At 44.9% G+C, this 16,487-nt stretch overlaps 1 protein-coding gene and 1 long non-coding RNA gene across 4 annotated transcripts; both read right to left on the reverse strand.

Moving 5' to 3' along the window:
- Positions 1-17: 17 nt before the first annotated feature.
- LOC149366413 (uncharacterized) lies at positions 18-11,840 on the reverse strand. Of its 3 annotated transcripts, XR_016283821.1 has the most exons (3): positions 7,253-11,840; positions 2,769-2,847; positions 18-525 (listed from the first exon to the last, which is right to left on the reverse strand). XR_016283821.1 is itself a non-coding variant. In XM_089550584.1 (2 exons), exons 1-2 carry the CDS (start codon positions 7,785-7,787, stop codon positions 2,834-2,836), a joined length of 549 nt encoding a protein of 182 aa, XP_089406710.1. In that variant the 5' UTR covers positions 7,788-11,840; the 3' UTR covers positions 2,462-2,833. The 3 variants fall into 3 exon arrangements, 2 of the variants coding, with proteins under 2 accessions (XP_089406710.1, XP_089406701.1); XM_089550584.1 differs by lacking the exon at positions 18-525 and having other exon boundaries at positions 2,462-2,847; XM_089550575.1 differs by lacking the exons at positions 18-525; positions 2,769-2,847 and having other exon boundaries at positions 3,324-7,420; positions 7,505-11,840.
- LOC149366414 (uncharacterized) lies at positions 9,669-13,185 on the reverse strand. The gene is made up of 2 exons (XR_016283841.1): positions 13,086-13,185; positions 9,669-9,787 (listed from the first exon to the last, which is right to left on the reverse strand). It is a non-coding gene; the product is annotated as an uncharacterized LOC149366414 (long non-coding RNA).
- Positions 13,186-16,487: the final 3,302 nt, after the last annotated feature.

Raw genomic sequence — 16,487 nt, forward strand, 5'->3', positions numbered from 1 at the left:
GCTCCGACAGGTGCGACTCTCGATTCTGGCCATCTTTATTTAAAAAACAAGAAGGAAATAAGTGAAACACATGGAGAAATGCCCACCGCTGCCATTTTCAGTTTCTTAAAACTGCCAGGCACATTAGAAAATTGCAAATTTTTTTAAACCTTATCTGGGCCACAAGTCCTTTGAGCCAAAAATAAAGGAACAAGAAGAGCGTGAATACAGAACAAAAAAGTGTTGCTGTTCAAATTCTGTAGAAATAGTACTACCACTGAAATAGCATCTTTAACCGGCACAGCGCAGGCTTTAGATGCGATGAAAGCTACAAAACATAAATCTATACTCAGTACTAAAGGTCTGCACGGGCAGGTATTTACACTCTTTAGACTGGGTCTGGCCCAACCTGCCACCACTTAGGTCAGGACCCGAACACAATCCGCTATAGATTTCTAATGACAGGCCCGGCCTGGCCTGGCAAGTCCCGGTGTTCATTCGGACGGCTCGTACAGGTCTGTCTGCTTTTCATGATGAAACTTCACTCTTGAAAGAAAAATAGAGAGAAACATCAAGCAGTAAACAAGCACCTGTGTAGCAGCTGAAAGAGTAATTAGAAACAAGAAGCACAACCACGGATTTGTACCAGCAACGAGTGCCTACTCAAGCTGGCCCAACCAAAGAAATTGGGTAACAAAATGAGCACTGCTTGCCATCCTTTCCAGTGGCTCGGGAGGCAACACTTATTTCTAAAAAATGGCTTTAGCACAAGCGTAACCTGTTCCCCTCATAAGCACAGTAGGGTGCTTATATAGCCTCATAGCGGAGTATGAGTGCATTGTCACGGACTTTGGGTTTGATTCAGCTAGCGGGTCAGGGGAGCAGCAGATAAACAGCGTTTTTGCTTCGAGGTGCACACAGCTTTACTTACGTGGCGAGGAGACTTCGTACGGAAGTGAGAAATATGGAATCATATCATTCTGATATAAAGAGAACGCTCCCCTTTCAGCTGGGCTGGCAGCTTTATAAAGTCTAAACTATTCCAGCCCTCTCCCAATCAGAGGAAATCACAGCCTCAGACCACATCCACATGGGTTACTCAATGGTTGTCTGAAAACGTACAGTAAATTCAGTTATTCATGTTTTCGTAGGTCACGAACGCAGACAATGTATCATTCTACACAAATAGAAAGCATCTACCCTTAAACAATGCGGCACACAAAAGAACTGTGCGCATATGCAGCGTTGTAGCTGGTTAGCTGGACAGTAATGGCCTTTCCCTACGGGACATTTAAGAGCCTTCTCTTGTCAACTATCCAACTGACTACCCATAGTTAACCGGGCTTCTGCTGATGGCAACGGCTTTCTCAGTATTTCAGGTTATAGATGCACATGTGGGCACATGTTAGGTAAGGCTGTTGGGTGGTTTTCATTGCAGAAAAATAAAAAATGGGGATGTGGTGTTATTCCGACTTGTGTGCAACCTTGGTAATGTAGCACATGTACACATCTTGTCATCCCATGCCGGTACATAAGGAAGGCGGAAATAAACACGACAGTGTTCTGCCTCTCGGCTCTACGTTAGCATGTCTGATTGCTCCCATAAGTTGCGCCATGCCCTAGAGATGACATATTGTGCCAAAATCCTTTCTAAAGCACGTGCAACACATGCAAGCGGAATGGTTTTTTAAAATACGTGTATGTGATGCCAGTGGGAGAATATTGTTAAAACAAAAGCAGAAAAGCTTGATTGGACAACCACAAGCTGGCGCTAGAAATATCGAAGTAATTGATGCAGTAGCTTTAGGCTCACAACTCAAAACATCACAATGAAAAAAAGTAAAACATACTGTATTTACATGATTGTAAGCCAACTGATATGCAAGTAGACCATACCCCGATATCGCAGGTCGGCAAAAAAAAACTAGGTGTTGCTTGAAGGTGCTGTGAAGAGGAATCTGAACTCGTCTTTTTGCCATGGGAACTCGATCTACACGTTCCGAGCATTCTTAGAAACTTCAACTTATTGCCCTGTGCGGCCTATTTCCTTAGTTAAATCGAATTAACGTCCGGCTCCTGCCTTTTTTAATGAATTCTTCCCTGTACGGTGGGCGGAGTCGACCAACGCGTGGAATGCCTTTCATCCAGTTCCGTGGCGGCTTGCCACTCTGCCATCGGCGGATTAATAGGTAGTAATCCGTAGAAGCAAATAGTCTGCGCGTATTTTTATTTCTGCGGGCTTATTTTGCGGCTATATTATCTGCAAATGAAACTATTTAGTCACGGAAACATAAAAAACAAAATAAAGCGAAAGCAAAGCCTCCACGGAGCTGGCTGAAAGGCACTCCACGCGTTGGTCGACTCCGCCCACCGTATGGGGAAAATTAAAAAAATAAAAACGGGAGCCGGATGTTAATTCAATTTAATTAGGGAAATTGGCCACAAAGGGCAATAAGTCGAAGTTTCTAAGAATGCTCGGAACGTGTAGATCGAGTTCCCGCAGCAAAAAGACGAGTTCAGATTCCTCTTCAGTGCACCTTTAAGCTTCGCCTTTAAACGGGTCCTGAAACACCTTAGATAAGAGCACATCAACTCGCTCAATAACTGCACTGTGTTGTCATGAAAATCTGACAACACTGACAACACTTCTATAGGCTGCAGAGGGCCCATAATCTGGCAAGCCCTCCTTGGCAACTTTTTCGTGCTGGCACCTTCCTCTGTCGCTCGCACATGCGTAAACAAGTTGAGAGGTGGTGGCTGTGGTTAGGATCTTTCAGACAGGCAGCTACCGTGGCTGCAGCCAATAAGCTGCGTAGCTGCGGCGGGTCACGAAGCTCTGCTCCCGGTGGTGGGGTCACTGGAGGAGCGCTGACATTCCAGCATGCGAAAGATGAGACGAGAGGGAAAGGAGCAATGATGCTGAAGCTCAAATTTTCACTACAGACAACTCAGCTTCTACCAGCGCATTTAAAAAATTCTTGCTGGACAATAATCATAAAGCGGCGTGCTTTAACATCCGAGGCATTCCATGACCTTATTAGAGCCCCTTTCAGAGTAGAACGTGATAGCGTTATTCGGCCGCCGCCGCTTATCGTCAGCCGCTAGTGGGCACCTTCCAAAACGAAAATGTATTAGTCACTTGACTACTCGTCCACATTTGCATGCTTGCACCATCGTCCACACCAGCGCTGCTGCAGTCCTGCAGCGCATCGTTCTAACGTCGTTGTCCACCAAAATCCCCCACTTAGCAAACAACCACAGCACGTCGTCGCCTCACAAAACCCTGCACTTTGCAAATAGCCGCACTATGACACCACGTGGAACAGCAGAAAATTTTGCCTCACTGCAGCCGCCAAACTTGTGTCACCCGTTCCGAGATGTCAAACTGGCGTCCCGGCGCACAGTTCTTCATTTTTTCGGTGCAAAGAATGACAACCATTTTGAATGTAGCCACGAACTAGCGCTGGACACTTACCAGACCCGGGGCACCAATGAAGATAGACGAAACGTTACATTAATAACTGGTAAAATGCTGCCAGCAGCCGTCAAATGCGTGAGCGGCGTCAGCTCTGTCATCAGCTACCAAAACAACCCTCAGAAGCACTGCCGTTCCGAGTGGCGGCACTTCTCCCTCCATGAACGGTGCAACCACGATTCGAACAGCAGCCCATCCATCACCTATCGACACTCCCTTGAGTGCCAAGTGTGCATTTGAAATTAAAAAAGAAATGAAAAATCCTTTAACTGAATGCTACTGGGCAGAGACATGGAGCAAACATAAAATTGCAACCGCACTATAACATTGCTCATATTCATTTGTCTTGCCTTTATTTTTTATTTACGATGCCCAGCTGTGGGTTCGACCGCAAGTGGACCGCCGCACTTCGGATTTCCAAATAAAAAAAAGTGAAGGTCGACCTACAATCGCACAACTACAGTATGTGTCCCGTTTTCCCAAAGAGGAACAAATGTTCTGGATTTAAAAAGAAGGAAATGCTTGCGTTGTTTGTGCTAGTTTTTGTTTTGGTCTCAGCCATATCTCATCTCTATCTGAGCCAGGGTTAATCCGTGATTTGTATTTGTTTCTAAATCACCTGTGTATGTTTGGGCCATCTTTCAAACCATAAATTTCAGAACACTAGAAGTAAAGTGATCAGTTGTTAGTCAGCACATGTCCATATCATGTCCTTAATGTGCTTTTGCTGCCAACACGTGCAAAGGCAGTTGCTTTGCCAAGATGCCGATAGCTTCAACTTTCTGCAGGCACTCCATCCTTGTGCTTTGTATAGATGAAAAGAAAATTTTATTGATCTCTTCACAAATGCTGGAAACTACTACAACACACAACTACTACTGACAGAACAATTTAAAGCAGCAAGTAAATAATTTGCAAACTAACCAGCATCAAGAAAAAAGCTAATGTTATATTGGAGCTCAAATTTGAGAGAGTGACAGAATCCCGTTGTGGGGGGGTTACATTTGAAAACAAAGGCACCAAACAGCAAAAAAAGATCTTTCTTGACATACCAGCTGCCAGCATGGGGGCTGCGTTCTCAATGAAGATATCGCCAAAAGTGGTTTATTTTAAAAAGCCTTAAAAAATCACCAGAAGGAGCATGTGTATAAAGGGTCTAGATTTCCATCGTTTCGAATCAGCTTGTGTGATGTGCTCTGTATATGGTTAGAGATTTCATATGCAGCCATGATGCTGTCATTTTTTTTCTTGAAACGATCCTTGCCTTGTGCAATTAGTCTTTTGGCCATCCATTACTGAGTGCTGCTTAAGCATTGTTATGAATGCTTTTATTTTTCACATCATGAGCGCGCTGCTGCAATCGCTTTTTGTAGCATCTTGATTCCTCCAAGTAAATTCGGTTGCGGTTTATGCAGGGGACTGCGTCTTTGCTGTGAACAACAACCCCGTGCTGGGAGCAGAAACGTCAAGAAAGACCTTTTTTGGCTGGTTGGTGTCTCTGTTTTCCAAAGTATTAAAGCTCACAACACACAGCTATGTCTTCAAAAGGATGGAGTAAATGTTCCTTAAAGGGACACTGAGAAGAAATTGAAGATGGCTTATATCCAATCTATAGAATACCAACTCGTAAACACAAAAACACCACTCTTTTTGAAAATAGAGCTCTTGTGAGGTAGAAAAGAGCAAGAACTACAATACAGGTATCGCCGCCACAGACCAATCTCGCAAGTACAAGCATGATGATCCAATAAGAGAAAAGGCTCCACAGTACAAGCATGATGATCCAATAAGAGAAAAGGCTCCACAGGTCTCAGAGCCTGACAAACGTGCATGAAGGATAGGTGTTTGATCGATACTGAATTATACAAGTTTTGTTTCAAGCCACTAAAGCACTTTTATCCAGGAGGAAGACAGAAAAAAGACAACTTGAATGTTGAAAGTCAAAGAAAGCCTGAAATTAGTGGCGATACAGGCGGCCAGCTCAGTTTTGGTTTGCTATGGCGTGCATCATGGCTATGTGTTCTGTGTGCCCAAATGGTTTTATTATGCATCTTGTTTTAAAAGGGAAGAGCAGCAAGTGTTCCTTGGACGAAGTTCGTGCAATGGCATGCAACTGTGACAAGAAAAAAGACCTATGTGTAGCCAATGTTCATCGTGCCTCTGCATTAGCAAACGCACCACTCGGTGCATTTGCTTCGTCAAAGTAACAAGACACTAGCCTGCATAACCAACCTTATAAGGATTATTATGACAGAATTTCAATATGCCCACGCGTACCAGTTGCTACACATCAGTCGTGACGGTGACTCGATGGTGACAGCGATGCTGCTGACTCCTCACTACTAGGACTTCCTTGCAAGACTTACCAGCTCAGCCCTCCGCCTCAGCCCTGTGTGGGGTTGAGCTTGCTAAACACATGCCTCGGTTCCCTGCGGAAACTTCGTAGCTGGAATTAGGAAAGGGATCCATCATAACGTTGGTGAAAACATAAATGAAGAGACGACGGGTGATAGATGCCTTCAAGGTCAGGCCGGCAGTGGTTTTCATTTCGGCTGCAGCGCTCCCGCAGCCAGCAGTCACGAAGTCACTGTTCTCCTATTTCATCATCAGAGGATCCTGAGTCTGAATTGTAGCAGCAGGAAAAAGGTTTTCAACTTCGAATCCAAAGCTCTTGGCAATAAATGTACCTTTCACTCCAGGACAAATGGCAACAATGCTACAAAGTGTCGAACTATCGAATTTTACTGACAGAAAAAATTTGATAGCATCATCCTCAGTGTCCCTCATTGGTTTTCAACAAACGGAACTCCACAAGCTTTTATAATTAGTATAAATAGTAATAATTTTTATGTCAATGGTCTACTTATGTCAATATTTATGTCAATGCAGTTGCCAAAGCAAGTTCACTTGAATTTCCATAACCACAACACAATATGCAAGGGCTTGCTATAGAAATGCTTAAATACCTCGAAACCATTACCACAAAATGGACTGAGAACAACAACTGCTGTTGAGACAGTGATGATTTTCCTCCAAATCTACAGTATATTTGTAAAGACTGACAATGCTGAAAACATAATTTGCAATGAAAACATGCCACATGCAAAGATAGCGGATTTTTGGACAAAAGTTAATGCACAGGAATCTAGTGCAGTAAAGCATTCATTTTTTAAAACCTTAACCAAGAGAGTGCTCCAAAGACTTGCAAAAAAAAGCAAGCAATGTTTATCATCAGGAGCCTGGGCATTGTTTCTCTGCTCTTTTGTCCCAATAATACAGCCACAACACAAGGATGGAAGCAATAATAAAACAGCATGCCTCTCTGGTGGCATTACATTCACTTAAAAAAAAAACACAAAACTGCTCTGATGTGAGTATGTCAGTTTGCAACCTAGTGCCAAGCACTGCAGTCACTGTTCACACACATCACTCAATGCACTGAAACTAAACTAGTAAAGTACCAGCCTGGTATAATCAGGTTTATTATGGAGAAGGAAAAGAAACTGAAGAATTGCTTTGTACTTTGAAGGCAGGTAAAGTCGCATATTTTTTCCCCAACACAGCAACATAAAACTGAGAAAGATTAGCTAGCAACTGTATTGACATCCTTCAACGAACTGTGATATTTGAAGCATGTTTCCTCATTTGATGCAGCTTTAAACTGTACTTTTCTTTAAGCGGCACTGTGCACAACTCACACTGAATTGGATTTCCTCTTGTGGGCTCGCACATGCTTTGCAAGGTTTGAACTCCGTGTAAAGACCATTGGGCAGAGATGGCATTTGTATGGACGCTCACCCGTGTGGGTGCGAAGATGTCGCGCTAGGTGACCCCTTCTAGCAAACTCGCTCCTGCAGTGGTCACACTTGTATGGACGTTCACCCGTGTGAGTACGAAGATGCTCCACCAGGCCGTTCTTCACAGCAAAGCTGCTCCCGCAGTGGTCACACTTGTAAGGACGCTCACCTGTGTGGGTGCGAAAGTGTGCCACCAGGGTGGCCTTGACAGCAAAACTGAGCCCGCAGTGGTCACACTTGTATGGGCGCTCACCCGTGTGGGAACGCAGGTGTACAGTCAGGTTCCTTCGTCGAACAAAGCTGCTTTCACAATGGTCACACTTGTACGGACGCTCGCCCGTGTGAGTACGAAGATGCTCCACAAGGGTGGCCTTGATAGCAAAGCTCTTCCCGCAGTGGTCACACTGGAAGGGATGGTCACACGTTTGGGTGACAAGGTGCGACTCTTGGGGGCTTTCCTTCATGAAGCTTCGACTGCAGAGGGAGGACGTGTGCAGCTGCTTACTGGTGTTTTCCCCAGGCGAGACTCTGGGCATGCGATCAGCTGCGACCAGGCCTGCATCAAGAAAATCAAGAGTATTTATAGCGTGTTACAGCCCGTCTGGAGGGGCGGCCAATAACCTGTAAGTGAAGAAGGCAATCTTACACAACATTTAGGCTAACATTTCATTTGAGGAAGATGAGTTGTTCCTGAAAAAAAAGTTTTTAAGCCGTACTTATAAATTACCATGGATTTGGACGAATTATGTCTTAGCTTTTGAACAATTACTGGGCATACTCTGCAGCCAACTTAAGAGTCAGAGCAAATTAGACAAAGTGCTCATATAATGCCTGGCTTCTTGGGAGGGATCCCATAAGTCTGTGCAAGTTCTTCACGAATTAGAGAATGTCTGTGAGCTTTCAGTCGTGACACAGTACACTGCTGATAAGTGCTTTAATTTGGCTATTAAATCTTCAACGTTCATTACCCTGCATCTTGCAAATAAACCTTGAACAAACTGCTGGAGAAGAACCGCTGGAAGACTGATTCCCTTTCGCTAAATGTAGCCAAATGCTCTATATCTAAGCTGACCTGTCATGACCGAAAACAACACAGTAATTAGCACATTCGCCTCTGCACACAGCACCATCTCGGGTATCATTTTACAGTGTGCACGTCTGGCAGCTACCATAATCAGTTTACTGTACCAACAAAGCATGAGCCTCTTCAGCTGTTCTGCGAACATCTTATGCAAACAATTTTTTCCTGTAGCCTAAGAAAAACAAGGCTTCGTCACTAAAAATAGCTGCAGCTTGATATCACCAAACTGAATTCCAGTGAAAAAATAATTAAAAAATAAACAGCAGCTCTGAATGTTAAGAGAGCACAATAAAAAATCAATTACGAAAACAAAACATCTATACTAAACCTAGCATAATCAGGCCCAATGGTCACAAAAATAAATTCAAAACTGAAGCAGTCACACCACAAACCATAAGGATAAAAATCAATACTGTCAGCAGTGACACGAATGTAATACATAGCACTAAAATAAGCATGAATCAATATCAAACCAAAAAGAATCAGACTAGATGTTTCCTAACACCAAACAGAATCAGCACATGCACTACAAGCTCCTGTAGACACAGGTAAAACACTGCAGATTTAAATTCACCCGAAAACATCTGACAGCATAACAAGAAGTTATTACTACAGCTTTTTAGTGCTCAAGTTATAAGGACTTTGCTCGCAGAAGAATACAGAAAACAATAAGCCATAAAATCATGAGACATGGAAGCTCACAGGGCAGTAGAACCACAATGAAAACCGAGAGCTAAACTGGTGAGTCTAAAGCACAAAAAGCAAGGCCAAGTATGATGCACAAAAGGCACAGCCACACAAACACAGCCACTTTTCTACTGCAGGTATTTGTTTCTTTTGCTGTGTACTCTCCAGCTTGTACTCTGTTCAGAAAAAGCTACACAGAACAAATAACATAGAGAAGTGCATTTGTAATGTGTAAGATAACAAGGTTTCCTCTGCACTCAAGCACGACATCATACATAGATCGTTTCACAATATCCACTGTTAATGATGTAATGATGGTTGGTTGATGTATCAAGTTTGACGTCGCAAAAGAACTAAGGCTATGAGGGGTACCGTAGTGGAGGGGTTCTGGTAATTAAGACCACCTGGGGTTCGTTAACGTGCACAGATATCGCAATGTACATGGGCCTCCTAACATTTTGCCTGCATCAAAATGCGACCACCTCGGCTGGGATCGAACCCACATCTTTCGGATGAGCAGCCGAGCAATGTAACCACTGACACTGTGGCTCGTTGTTGCAATGATGGTTGTGGTCTAGGCGTCAACAAGGCAGGGACTAATATGGCTCATTCTGATGCACCACCAGAATAGTATGGGTTCACTGGCTATGCTATTTCACGTTATGAACATCAGGCAGTTCATCCTGAAAATGCTGGAAGCAGTGGTTTTGGAAGATGGTCCTTTGGGCAGCTTGTGTACACGTGGGTTGCCAGTATTGGTTTCAATGCCTGCAAAATGAAACAGAGCAGAGAAGTCGATTAGAACAGGCACTGCAAGCTGCAGTATTTTGTTAAAGAGATAGCCTGCTGACTTTCACTTATTCTTTTTTGTAGCAATCGAGAGCTCCTTGTCCAGATAAGCAAATCTACACTTTGGCTCTGTGATACGCAGCAGAACCATTTGAAATCGAATATTTTCATTATCATAGTCTCGTTTTCTCATGGCAGACTGTGTCCAAAAACCCCAACATCGCGGAGAGAATATACACGTATAGTAACTCTATGTAACTGTGGATCCGACTAGCGTGCCAAGCAGCATGCAGTGGCAGTAATGAGTGTGACATTATATGAGATGCACGAATTTTATCAAACTACAGTTAAAAACACTAAAGCTGTCTTAAAGACACTACAAATAAATTAATGCTGCTGAAATTGCCGCGAATCATCATACTGCGTGTTTATTGATGCTCAAAGCCGCCAATGCGCAGCTTCATCATTTTGTCTGTGATGCGAGATGCCACCGGATATATGTTGATTAATCACAACCACACGGAACTGCTTCCACATTTTTCCAGATTGTTGTAGTTACCTTTGGTTCCTAAGCTCAAATGTTACTTGCAAAGCTTTAAATTGAGTGTGCACAAGACCTGCAGTCGTTCTGGTCGACAAACGCCAAGCAGGCTTGTTGCTACGCTGCCACCGAATCATTCAGTTCTTTGAGGGCACAGATCTGGCCAGCCAAGTTCCGTTTGGAAGCGTTTTGCCGACATCTTCCTCATCGGACTGCCGTTCCCACTATGTGACAATATCTAAAAACAGATACCAGCAACTGCTTCTGCCAACAGCAGCGCGACACCACCGGCAGTAAATGGCGGCAGTCTGTCTCTTTGAAAATGTTAGAAGAAATGACAAGAAAGTATGGCTAAGCCATGCTATAAATGCTGACTATTTGCAAGAGAAAAAGTAAAAACGTCCAAGCTTCTTCTAGAAAAATTAACAAAAATATAGCCATTTACTACTCTGAGTCCTATTCATAAAGTGTAGCATATTGACTCAAGTTGCACACAAACATTTTAAACTAGCAAAGAACAGGCATACACATATTCATATAAAATTACTAACGACAAAAAGAAATTACAACACAACTGCATCTTAAATCATGAAATATGGATGCCTTGAATCCTTGGATGGATGAAAATGTAGAACTGCAGAGTTAACAACACAACAGCTGCAACAGGTCAGTTTTAATGCGACAGAGTTCAGGGCATCGTGTCACAGAAAAGCAGCATCATTGTTGACGTCACTGGTTGTGAGTAAAAAATTCATGAAAAATCCACAGAGAAGCAACCTGTCACGTGAAACCATCATAACCTGTCTATCAGATTGCAAGCAAACTGCCCACCATGGCAAGTAGCAGTTTAATTATTGATTGGTCACAAGCGGTTGCTTGGGAAAAGCAACCAGGGTTGTACAATACCCACCAGTGGCGACACCTGCCATCGCAGAGCAGTGTCGCATTGTTTAACCACTGCACTAGGAGAGGTATGAGGACTCCCAGGGGTTTATGAATGTTAAGTAGAGCATCACCACATCTCCATATACGGGCATTAACCTATCAACACTATCAGGCCATATACCCTTTAGGCGGATCTTAAGTGTCTCCTCCAGCTTTAGTGCGAAACCACCACTCCATGCGTACTAACCCCCAGCAAGAACTTAGTCTTGTGCGGAGGAGGGCGTCGTGCCACCTAGTGCATGTAACCTTGTGGCATCATCACAGCCGCCGAGGTGGCTCTGTGGTTACGGCGCTTGGCTGCTGACCTGAAAGACGCGAGTTTGATCCCGGCCACGGTGGTCACATTTCGATGGAGATGAAATTCTACAGGCCAGTGTACTGCGCGGTATCAGTGCACATTAAAGAACTGCAGATGGTCAAAATTTCTGGAGCCCTTCACTACGGCATGCCTCATAGTCTGAGTCACTTTGGGACGTTAAACCCGATAAACCAAACCAAACCACAACCTGCCCACCGGATTGTGAGTAAACTGACCACCGCGGCAGGTGGAAGTTATGATTTATGGGGGTTTAATATCCAAAAGTGATTCAGGCTATGATGGACGCTGTATTGAAGGGCTCCGGGATTTTCAACCACCTAGTTATTTACCATGCATTGATTCGCACAGCAAATAGGCCTCTAGAATTTTGCCTCCATCAAAATTCAACCACCACAGCAGGGATCAAACCCGGGCCTTTCGGGTCAGCAGCCGAGGCCCATAACCGCTGTGCCACTGCGGTGGCTGGCAGGTGGCAGTTAAATAATTTATTGGTCGCAAGCGGTTGCTCAGAAAGAGCTACATGGTCGCACAGTCACTACCGTGGAGGGGCTTATCACTTAACCGCTGCACCACTGCACTAGTATTAGTATCAAGACTCCCCACAATCTATGAAGTTAGTAGACGATGACCGATTCTGCATATATGGACATTAACCCAGTAAAGCTGTCACGTATTAAGTGTACCCTCCAACTGAAGCATAAACACATGCTTTTGCACATCTACTCAGCTTAATTAAGTTAAACCCCTACCACTTTATTTAGTGCTGGAGGTTGAATATCCTAGAGCCATGGGCGCCTAGAGGGAGGGTTGCCCCCCTCCCGAATTTTGGAAATTATGTATGCACTAGCAGAAAACAACTACACAGCTTGATTAGCATGCTTAGGTGATAGTAACTTTTCGTACTTTCTTTATTAAGATTAATTCTTTATTCATTAATTCATTTTATTCATTAATTTATTCATTAATTTATTCAGCACTGGGTTGCTGTTTCTAATTTTTGTTTCATGTGGGTAGTTTAGACTACAAATAGTGCCTTTTTGGTCCTAACCTACCGCCTCCACTATCGCCGGCCATTGGGTGCCTTCCCCTGCAAAAATTTCTGTGGACGCCCTTGCCTAGACAACTGCAGCCTTTCCCATTTATCCTTTACATACGTTTTCCCCAGAAAATTGCAAGCAGCAATGTGATGCCACAAACTAATACATGCACAAGGAATGCAACAATGACTGAAAGAAAGCCGCAGCAAGGCACATTTACCCCGAACGAGTAAGACAGAACGCTTGCAGAATAATGGAATAGCTTGAATCTAACTTTCTTAAGCAGCCATACAGGTGCATTCTGGTGCATATTAATGAGTAATTACTCTCTAGCTTGAATATATTCCAGTTTCAGGGTTCACCCCGAATACGATGGACTACGGTCAACACATTCAGTTCAAAGGATACACGGTTTTACAGGATACGAGCATCAACCTATGGGTCTCTTGACGTTGGCAGCACTTCCCCTTGGAAGATTCTCCTGGCAATTTGCAGTCCTCATCTTCTCAGTCCTCATCTTCTCAGCATCATTTATGACACCTGTGAGATGCAGTCCAAATGAGATGCAGCCCGAATCCGATGGAAGTGTATCATGAGTTTGTTCTAGCTGGGTGCAGACTATTAAAGCGCTTAATTGTTAATGCTTGAATGATTCTATAACAGCAGAGTGCGGTGGTTTCTTTGCCACACACACAAAAAAAGAATCAAAATTGATATGCTTGTTTTTTCCACTTGTCGGCGCGATCAGTTGGCTAAAAGTACCGCCACCTGCACCACCTACATCGAGCCCCAGAATAGACAGCAGCGCTTCACGCACGGTATCAGTTTCTCAGGTGTCTAGGCGCATATGAACCATATCTTTCATGGCTACAATAGTCCTCGAGAAAGCAAACACACCACGACAATCGGAGAATTGCACTCACTCAGCGATTAAAGGCAGAATGGACCGCATAAACCTCAGAACGAAGTAAATGGCGCATCGACTTTAGTCACGCCCGCTAGAGCTGAAAGCAGCTACGAAAAGCTCTCTAACGACAGTGTCAGCAAGACTGTCACAGAAGAACAGAGATGCATTTAATTTTCAGCTGCTAGCCGGTGCAAATCGGCACCTTAGCACTTGTTGCGTTTACTTGCACGCGGGTGCACGCGATGAATTCTCCACTTCGAATGGCAAAGTACTTCAACCTGCACCAAAGTTAACTGCTTTAACACTGGTTACCCGAGTAGCTTTGACTGCGCAAAATGATTTGCATCTGTGGCTAGACATTTGCAAAGCTTCGGCTTTGCTCCGACCGGTAAAAGCGCCGAGTCGGAAAAGCGCCATGCACGCGCAAAGACAAAACACGACTTCAATATCACATGCTGCGGCTTGACATGCGTTGAGCCACATAAAGCCAGACCAGCAGTATAATCACAAAAAAAGACGTATTTGAGGAGCACAAATTTGCAAACGCCTGAGTTTACTTGCCATATGACAGCACCTGGCCGCACTCGTTGTTGTTGCCATTGTTGATGCGCATAGCGATGCAGCTTTTTTTTTATGTCAACCTGGATGGATGGATGATAATGGCTTATTTTTTGTACCGGGCGGTAGTTTTCGCCACCTAGCTGATACTTCCCCCATTGTTAATTTATTTTTCTTTTCCCTTTCTTTTCCTTTCGCTCTTACAATGTCTAGTCTGGCTATCTTTTCCCCTCCAAATTCACCCCTCCCTTGATTTCCGCCACCTAAAGTCCCTAGATCAGCTTTGCTAAGTAGCGACAAGTCCCTCCTCTCCTACCGCCCTTTCCCCTGCGGCTCGCGTCGTCCGCCATGTTCTTCCTGACGCGCTCCGATGGCGCGGTTGTATGCACTGGAACGGCGGACCTTGCAGAGTCGCGGCTTTGCTGTAAGGGGCAGTGAAAAATGTAGTAAATGAGCTTGGTATGAGAAGAAGGGAAACGTGCCAGTAATGCGCTCCGAATGTGATTTGCGTTCAGTTTTGTCGGAGACAGCGAGTGCGGCAAAACTGCAGTTGTGGTGCGGCGGCCAGTTCGCGAGAGAACACGGACACGCGTGCAACTTTATATATAGCATATTATTGCAAAGACTACCAACGGCGGTTTGTGGCGGTTTGCGGGGCAGTTTTGCTGGCCGGTGAGAGAATATTGACGGGACAGCAGTGCCTTTGTTTGTTTATGCTAAGCTTCCTCAGAATTATGGGCTCGAATTGACTGACTGAAGCTCCATTTTGAGCTTTAAAGAAGGGTAGTCGTATTAGGAATATATATGAAGATGAAAAATACAAAAACCTAGCTGTGCAGGTGAACACACTGAAGTCCCTTCATGAATTTCTAGGACAGACGGAAGCCGATGTCTGCGGGGTGCCGGTATGCACGAAATAATTACGGTGTGCCTCGCGGATTACTTGTATGGCGGGAATAGAATGAAAGGAATATTATGGGCACTGGATGCTGAGACTGACCGTTGGTTTCGCACAGCAATAAAATTCCTTTGCGCCCGCGTCACAAACTTTTGGCACGTAGAGCACTTGTGCAGCAGACACTCCAATAAATCAGGCATGCTATGCGCGAGTGTGAACACATGTAAATTCATCTAATTGGAGCGCGAGTTATGTACACACCGCCAATCTTTAATAGTACCGCGCGAGCGTCGACTGGACAACGCCTTATCATGGCGCGGAGCGCGAATCAAGCGAGAATAAGCGCATTTGTTTCAGATGCACTGGTTCTCGCTCGTTTTGCCGCTCAGCGCTGTCATCAGGCGCTGACAAGCCGGCTGGTCGACGGTCGCGCGGTACTATTAAAGAAGTGGCAGGGCGTACCGCAGAACACTTCGCAAGAGGTTACGGTTTCAGGGCGCATTACTGAGCGAAAAGGTTTTGGCTACTTGATCTCAATGGACCAGCTGCAGTAGGTGCCGGAGTGGGGCCGTAGGCTGGAATACGCGCGCATACTTGCACTGACATGTATGTTTACGAAATGACAAAGGCGGACAGCAGCGCGTAATCAAACAATCGTCAAGCATAGTGCGAGCTGGGAGCTTTAGCAATTCTGACTCGCCAGCCAAAGTTTGCTACTAGAGCATCGAATCTCAACGATGGAAAACAGGAATTGAGCTTACATCGTATAACTTGCTAGAATTCGTCAGCTTGAAATTTTTTCTCCCAATCCTGTGGAGCCACACTTTCTGTCGCACAATATCGTTCTTCGCCAGCGGCACTGAAAACAACGCCAGACCTTTTCCTGACTGGGTTGAGTACCCGAAGGTGCAACAGCCCGGAATTTCGGCTCCTGCTGCGGACACAAAAAAAGAGCCCGATAAACTAAAGTGACTTCCAGCAAACAGCGACAAATATAAAGTCACCTCCACTGAATGTCCGTGGCCAGCACAACTATACTGTCACGTTGTAGCGACGGCAGTCCAGCGGTCAGGAAGACAGCAACAAAACTTGCAATCGAAGCTCTTTATTTGTGCTGACTTGCGCCCGCAAAACAACTGAATCACTCGGCGGCGCCGTAAGCAACAGACGTGCTCGTCAGTAGCCGAACTACGAAATGCCGGCCGCTCGCGGCATCGCTCAATTTAAAGCCGGCAAGGAAACTTCGAGACAACCAGGTCAGGATCATCTACAGTAATCTGGAAAAACGTAGATGCAGCTCTGCACGACTGCGATCAGTGGAGGTTAGTCCAGGCGCTTCTCGCGTCACGAAGAAACGTAGCGTGCAAGCACCGTCAAACTATGCAGCCGGACGACTTAGGAAGAACATGGCGGAACGGAACTAGTTCCCAACCGGAAGTGGGCGCTGTCCAATAGTGTGCGTCGGCGGCGCCGC

The sequence above is a fragment of the Amblyomma mixtum genome, chromosome 1 (genome assembly GCF_055824585.1).
Source record: "Amblyomma mixtum isolate Tamu chromosome 1, ASM5582458v1, whole genome shotgun sequence".
NCBI classification, from domain to species: domain Eukaryota; kingdom Metazoa; phylum Arthropoda; class Arachnida; order Ixodida; family Ixodidae; genus Amblyomma; species Amblyomma mixtum.